We start from the raw sequence: 8,194 nt of genomic DNA, 5'->3' as shown, positions 1-8,194 counted from the left end.
TTATCTTCAATATATTAGTGTCTCATATCAATGAAAAGATGAGAAAAGGTTATTTGAGATGGTTTAGTCCTATTCAGAAAATAATTAATAGACCAGAGAGAGAAGTTTATTGATTCAAGGTAAGGAAACTAAAAAAAAAAAGTAAAGAAAGCATATAATAACATTAACAAAATTAATATGAATTAAAAAAGTAATAAAAGTATGACTTTAAATAGAATAAAATATATACATTGACTTATACTTATTTGTTTATTAAGGTTTTATAGTTTGCCCAAAAGTTTTCTAACGAAGGTTTTGGTTGCAGTGGCCGGTATAAAGTGGGTATTTTATTTCATACATATTCATTTACGTATGTGTTTTACCGAGGAAGAATTTCCAAGGTATTGATAGACATCGGTTATGGCAGGTGAGAAATCGGAAATAAAGAAACGTAATTTACATCTCACTGAAGAATTTCTCAAAAAGAGTTCAAGCATATGTGCTTACGATGTTCCATCACTGGATGCACGTCAAGACATTAAAATCATAGAGACACCAAAGCTTGGTGCAGAAGCAGCAAGAAAAGCTATTGAAGAGTGGGGGCAACCTAAATCCAAGATTACACATCTCATATTCTATGCATCTTCAGGTGTGGATATGCCTGGTGCAGACTATCAACTTGTTAAACTCCTTGGCCTGGGATCATCTGTAAAGAGAGTCATGTTATATCACCTAGGCTGCTACGCCGGTGGGACAATCCTCCGCATTGCCAAAGATTTGGCTGAGAACAATGTCGGTGCACGAGTCTTAGCTGTTTGCTCAGAGATTACTGTGGATAGTTTTCGTGGGCCTTCAGATTCTGACATGTCTTGTTTAGTAGGGCAAGCAATTTTTGGTGATGGTGCAGCAGCGCTGATTATTGGTGCCCATCCTGATACATTGTTGGTGGAACGACCATTGTTCGAACTCGAGTCTGCAGCACAAACCATTCTACCTAATTCAGAGGGCGCAGTTGAAGCCCATCTACGCGAAGTAGGTCTCACTTATTACTTATCAAAAGACTTGCCTACATTAGTTTCCAACAACATTGAGAATTGCTTGGTTGAAGCATTTAGTGAACTTGGTATCAGCGATTGGAACTCATTGTTTTGGATAGTTCATTCCGGTGGCCCTGCGATTCTCAAGGAGATTGAAGCAAAAGTTGGGCTGAACAAGGAGAAACTCAGAGCAAGTTGGCATATGCTTAGCGAGTATGGTAACATGTTTAGCACGAGCGTGTTTTTCATTCTTGACGAGATCAGGAGGAAGTCCTTAGAGGAAGGAAGGTCCACCACAGGTGAAGGACTTGAGTGGGGAGTTCTCTTTGCGTTCGGGCCAGGTGTAACGGTTGAGACAATTGTGTTGCGTAGTGTCCCTATAAGTACTACTTCTCCATGAGTCATGGCTTACGTTTGAGTGCGGTTATGTACGTGGTGTGTTTGCCAATAATAAGCCTGACTTGATCGTATATTTGGCTTAAATAATATTTGCCAATAATAAGCCTGACTTGATCGTATGTTTGGCTTAAATGATATAATCTCTATCTAATACTAAAAATCGGCAAAGAGCGAGCAAAGCAAGAGCGAATGAGTGAATGGGAATGGCTTGTAAGGGAGAGGTTTGAGGAATAAAGAGAGAAAGGGTAAACGGCAGGACCCAAGACAAAGTGGAGAGAGAGAGAGCTCAAAGGTTAGGGTTTTGGGTTTTAAGAATGCGTATAGATTAGAGAGAGTCAGTCGCATAAAAGACGGGGAAAAAAAATCGAAATTTAAAAAATAGAAAGAAAAAAAATAAATAAATGCTAATGTAGAAATTTGTGGGAGCTTCAAAAGTTTATAATATATATATATATATATATTTGCCAATAATAAGCCTAACTTGATCGTATGTTTGGATTAAATGATATAATCTCTATCTAATACTAATATATATATATATATATATATTACCAAAGCCTCTACTCTCTCCACAATTTTTCACATTAGCATTTTTTATTTATATTTTTTTAATAAAAAAGTAATTAATAAACTATTAATTTTTTAATAGTGGGCCGTAGCTTCAAGTTGATCAAGGCACAATATGACACTTGATTTTAAAATTAAAAAACTAATTAAAAAACCTATCTTTCTTCCCCAAAAGCAAACCCGATAAAACTCCTAAAACAAACCTAATTAAAAAATCTCTCTTTCTTCCCCAACAACAAACCCATTAAAACTACTTAAACAAACCTATTTTGCTAGTAGACTAAAGAATCAACGAAGAAACAACAAATCAAGCAAAAGATTGTTATCTATCCTCTCTCAAACGCTAACCCAAGCACAACCATGGGTGTTCCTCTCTCAAACGCAGACCCAAGCTCGACCATGGGTGCCAACGTTTTCAATCTCCGACCCGGCCGCCATATCAAATCATTCTCTTTGGGTATTTATCAATTAATCTATGACTAATCTCTTTTCCTGCTGTCTTTAATTAGGTTTCTTGTCAATTTAGGAATTTCAATTCCTAACCCTTTTTTCCTCTCTATGCTTTTTTGTTGAAGTCAGGGAAACACTAATAGAAAATCAAATTCTACAGGCTTTGTAAGAAAATATCGTGGATATGAATAGGTTTCGTAGTAGAGATAGTATTGAAGAGCTTCCCAACCCTTAAAATTTGACAACAATCTTACAGGTTTTGCTTTATCTTTAAGTTCTACTTTATCTTTAAGTTCTACTTTATTTGCTGTTAGGACATATATGTTTTAACTTGTTTAAGAACATATGTCACTTATTTATGTATATTGGCTAATCCTTTGACAAAACGCACTCTACTTGTAATTGGGTAGTTCTAGGTGTTTTTAATACTTCAAGAAACAATGTTTCAAGGTCAAGTGTTGAAGTCATCAAGTCTGTCTAAGAAAAAGCAAGCTGAAGTGCAAAGTTTTTAAAGCTCGACACTTGCTCGATAGCTACCTCGACACCTGCTATCTGTCGAGATCTTTAGCTGATTCTTATCGCAATCTCGATAGCTGGTCGATCGATCGAGAAAGTTTCTGTCCCCTCGACACCTTCTCGACACCTCCTCGATAGCTGCTATCTGTTGAGATTCATTAAACCTCGATACCTCCTCAACACCTCTCGATCGATCGAGGTTACGGGAAATCAGAATTTTCAGCTTTTTGATTTTTGGGCCAGGCTTATGTATTTGAGTAGAGTTTATTTTCTCACAACCCTAGACTTATATAAGGCTTATTTTAAAGGCCGTCACATAAGAGAATGGGAGAATACAAGGAGAACATATGCAAAAGGTGAAAGATGCCTTATTCTCTCTGAAAGAAGCTACTGCTTTTTGCGCCTTAGGGTTTTGTAACCAAGTGCTTCTTGATCTTCATTGTTGATGAAGTGAAGAACTTTGCAGCCAACATTCTTCTTCCTTAAGTTGGTGAGTGAGTCACATATTGGTATTCGTGCAAAGGAGTTAGTCACGTACTGGGATCCGTGCAACAACAAAAAGGGTGGTGTTCATATATTGAAGAGTTCAGAGGTTCTGAAGCGGTAGAAGGTTTCTGCTGTGAGTTCATCTACGGGGATTGTAGAGTCTAGGGATAAAGGTTTTGTACTAGATCTGAAACTTCTCTTTACTATAGTGGATTGCTTTTCGGGAAGGTTTCCCCCCAGGTTTTTTACTGTGAAACTGGTTGGTTTCATTGGTTTTCCTGGGTCAATATATCTTGTCTTATTTATTTTTTTCCGCTGCATGATTTTGACATGATATTGATGTTTGTTTGTTTTAACAAGTTTGATTCATAATAAATCTAATTAACAACTTGGGTTTAAAACTTGTTAATTCTATCAACCGGGGTCTAAATTTCCCAACAAGTGGTATCAGAGCGGGTTCACTCTGATTGGATTAATTTCCTGAGTGTGATCCATTAACCCCTATTGTCATGGATAGAGGACAATCTTTATTTATACCTCATTTATTTGATGGAACTAATTATGCGTACTGGAAAATTCGTATGAAAGTTTTTTTGCAGGCTCTAGGTGAACAGGTATGACAAGCTATTGAAGTTGGCTGGATTAAGCCAAAGGAAGCGCCGGTGGATTGGGATGATGCAACAATCATAGCGGCAAATTTCAACAGTAGGGCCTTGAATGCTTTATTCTGTGGGGTGACCAATGAAGAATTCAAGAAAATATCATCCACGGAAGTTGCCAAGGAAGCATGGACCATTCTCGAGACCACCTATGAAGGTACCAAGGCAGTAAAGACTGTGAAGCTTCAACAACTCACTAGTAGTTTTGAAGAAATAAGAATGGAGGAGGATGAGACCTTTCATGAGTTCTATGCCAAACCCAAGGATATTGTGAATTCTGCCTTCAACCTTGGAGAATGTATTGTAGAATCCAAAATTGTGAGGAAAATCCTTAGGTCCTTACCTGAAAGATTCCATGCCAAGATCACTGCCATTGAAGAAGTCAAGGACATTGATCAAATTCCTTTGATTGAGCTTGTAGGGAACCTTCAAACCTATAAGATGGGATTAGGCTCAATGGGAAAAGGTGGAAAGAGCAAAAACTTGGCTCTTAAAGGTATAGAGGAAGAGATTGAGGACTCTGAAAGTGAAGATGAAGATGAAGATGATGATGAGGATGAAGATCTATCCTTCATAACTGATGAGATTATCAGACTTCTTCAATTTAGGAAAAAGGATAAAGGCAAACCTCCTAGGAAATCTAAATTCTCAAGAAAGGGCAAGAATGAGAAATCCCTCATCCAATGCCATGAGTGCAAAGGTTTTGGTCATATGAGGATAGAGTGCCCAAACTACCTCATGAAGGAAAAGACCAAGGAGTCAAAAGATAAAGGGTTGGTTGCTACCTGGAGTGATACTGAGGATGACTCTTCTGATGAGTTTGTGGATGAATGTCGTCAAGTTATGACCTTTGCTGCCACAACCGATAAGGTGATTGTGGAGAGTGCTAGTGACAGTGAAGATTCTTCTGATGATGAAGTACCTAAGAAGATGACCCTTCAGGAAGCCTCTGATAAGACTGGCTTAAGATATGGTATTTCCTCCAACCCCTCCTCATCCACAGCTTCTGGATCAAAGACTATCTTTGTGCCACAATCTGAGAAAGGAAAGGTATGAAATCTAAAACTGATTTGTCTAATTCTAAATCCTTTGCTAGACCTCATGTTTGTCACCACTGTGGTGTTTCTGGACACATTCGTCCTAATTGCTTTAAGTTGTATCCTCATAAGCAATTGTCCAAACGGTTACAAGTTTCCTCTCAAGGACCTACACATTTGTTTGGAGAGTTATTAAAAGTCTTGAGCTTTTTAACTCAATTTCAGGAGAATTCTAATTCTTCAATGTCCTTTAGTAGACATACTAGGACACGTGCCTTTTCATCTTCACGGCCAAAGACTCGTGCTGTGTGGGTGAGAAAGGAGCCTAAGACTTAATTGTCTTTTCTGTTTGTCCTCTACTTTGATTCTTTCTATCTAAAGTAGGACTTTTTGCTTGATTTCTTATTTGCTTTTGGAATCATGCTTTCATGCATCTGCATATTTCTATCATGTTTTCATGTATCTGCATCTTTCTTTCTTTCATGCATACATGTTGTTTATCTGTTTTTGTTTGGTTGTTTAGTTTTTATTTGGTTTTTTTTTCAAAATAAAAATAAAAAAGAAAAATCAGAAAAATACAAAAACAGTGTGTGTTTGTGTACTTTGGTACTTGTGTACCTTGGATGGCCATTGGAACAGAGTTTTCTAAACTTTGTATCTCTTGTAGCTTAGATGAGCATCTCTATGCACAACTAAGCAAGTGAGCTTTGTGGCTCTTGTTTGTGATGAATAAGATTAGGTTATCTCTTAAAACTTAACACTCATATCACTCTTTTTGACGGGTAGGACTAGAAAATCCTAAGAGAAAGGCATAAATAACCATCTCACCACTGGTGCCCGCCAATCATAATATGACACCTGTATGCTTCGGCATAGCAAAAGTGCAGTGTCAAAGACATTCGTATGCTTCGGTATAGCAAAAGTACGATGTCAATTGCTTAACATCTTGGGTATTTCTTTTCTCTCTTTTATATACCCATGTATGATATGCTAAAATAAAAGAAAACTTGCAAAGAAAATAAAAAGCAAAAAGATTAAAAATGCTTTATATATGGTTGCAAGCGTATATTCTAGGAGATGTGGGAGTTATAGGATGTACCTCAAAGGTGATAGTCCCCATCAAACAGTTATTGAACGGTTTTAGACCCCTTAAACACACAGATTGCGTAGCCTAGATTAATTAGCCAAGTTGTTACTTAGTCAAATTAAGCAATTCTAGGTTAAAACAATCTAAACAATCATATCAAGATATAAAGCAGCGAAAAATAAATAACACAAGATATGATCACCCAGGAAACCACACGGTAAAAACCTAGGGAGGATTTGACCCACCGATCCTCAAGGCTAACCTGAATTCACTATGAAAGAATTGAAGTTCGTACAAAAGGACTACAAGCTCCCCGCTCGACTTCCTAATGCTACCCACCAGTAGAACTTCCTGACACGACCACGCGCAGGCTCCGAATCCACGGACTACTTCTTTCTTGAATTCCTCAATCAACTACAAGCTCCCCGCTTGCTTTTCTTTTAAGTTCCAATGGTTGCAACTATAATGATCTTCAAGATGTTGAAATCATCTCCACCATGAAAACCCTAAGTTTTGTGTAAAGGAAAGCTCCTCAAAGATCTCACACGAGATTCACACAAAACAGCAATGTATGAGCAACAATACAATATGGATAACCTTAAAAAACGTGGCTAGGGTTTTGTTTATATACCTAGGGTAAAAACATAAAACCCTAAACGTTTAATGAAGTAGGGCTGAGTTGGAAATTTTGCAGAAAATTCAACCTGTGCGATTTTCGATCGATCGAGTCTATTCTTCGATCGATCGAGCCAGGCCGAAAGTCCCAAGTACTTCTGCAGCCACTCGATTTCAACTTTACAATATTAAACCAACTTTGAGCAAGTGTAAATAAGACTAAATACAATGTTTTGATCATGGTTTGCCAACATTACAAATTAGAGTTCTAAATACATAAAATCTAAGACCTTAGAACCTAACAGTTATGATTGTGTGTGAGTTAAAAGTTATTTCTCATATCTCAGATCATCATAACATCTATACACATATGCAATCTTGCGATGTTTTTTACACACAACACGCAATATTCTTTGCTACTTTTGATACAGTGTAGGTACAATGTGATTTGGCCATCACAAAGGTTTTACATGTGCTAATGTATGCTCACTAAACTGTCTTGACTTGTTTTTGAAATATAAAATTGTTTAGACTTGTTTAGTGTGTGTGTGTGTTTTGGAATTTATGTGCTTAACATTTTTGTTGTTTTTCACATGTTTTGCATCCTTCTATTATCTTGTCATCCATAGCATCTTGTTTCATTACATTCATGCATTTATATGGATTTCTTTGTACCCCCTTGATCATCCTTGATCATCTTTATGTTTCTCGGGTTAAGCTTTCTAGCTTCTTGTACCCTTTGTCAATCATGACAAAAAGGGGGAGAGAACTTGTGACTTTGTGGTTTCTTTTTTAAGATTCTACAAGTTAGGGGGAGAAATACATTCCTTTGTAAGGGGGAGATGTGTTTCATCTTGTTAGGGGGAGTGCTTACTTCCTTGCTCTTGTACCTTGGGTCTTGTGACCATGTTTACATACATTGTGTTTATCTTCTTTATATGCTGATGTATGTTTCTTTCACCTACCTTACATGTGTTGTTTCTTTTCTTTCTTCATACACATGTTTCTTTACTTGTATGCAATCTATTTATTTCTGTTTTACACAAGATACCTTGATGAGTTTTGTTTAAAGTGTTTCAGAAATACAGGTTGTCAAAGTCTACTTATCATAAGCTCTCTTCTTGCAAAGTTTTTCAAGAGTTTGTGTTAGGATAGATTTTATTGTATTCAACAAGTGAATATGAGTTGAGTGATTTATGACTTCTCTCATATGCTCATTTGTTTGTTGTGGTTTTGTCACGGATTGCCAAACGGGGAGATTGTTAGGACATATATGTTTTAACTTGTTTAAGAACATATGTCACTTATTTATGTATATTGGCTAATCCTTTGACAAAACGCACTCTACCTGTAATTGGGTAG

The 8,194-nt window shown here is 37.0% G+C and overlaps 1 protein-coding gene across 1 annotated transcript; it reads left to right on the top strand.

The window, feature by feature from the left end:
- The first annotated feature begins 399 nt into the window (after nucleotides 1-399).
- LOC111992239 (chalcone synthase) lies at nucleotides 400-1,731 on the top strand. Its single transcript, XM_024024105.2, has one exon. The coding sequence runs from the start codon at nucleotides 400-402 to the stop codon at nucleotides 1,414-1,416; it is 1,017 nt and encodes a 338-aa protein (XP_023879873.1). The 3' UTR covers nucleotides 1,417-1,731.
- The last annotated feature ends 6,463 nt before the right edge of the window (nucleotides 1,732-8,194 follow it).

The sequence above is a fragment of the Quercus suber genome, unplaced genomic scaffold (genome assembly GCF_002906115.3).
Source record: "Quercus suber isolate HL8 unplaced genomic scaffold, Cork oak 2.0 scaffold_564, whole genome shotgun sequence".
Lineage (NCBI taxonomy): Eukaryota > Viridiplantae > Streptophyta > Magnoliopsida > Fagales > Fagaceae > Quercus > Quercus suber.
This window is presented reverse-complemented; position numbering and strand designations above follow the sequence as displayed.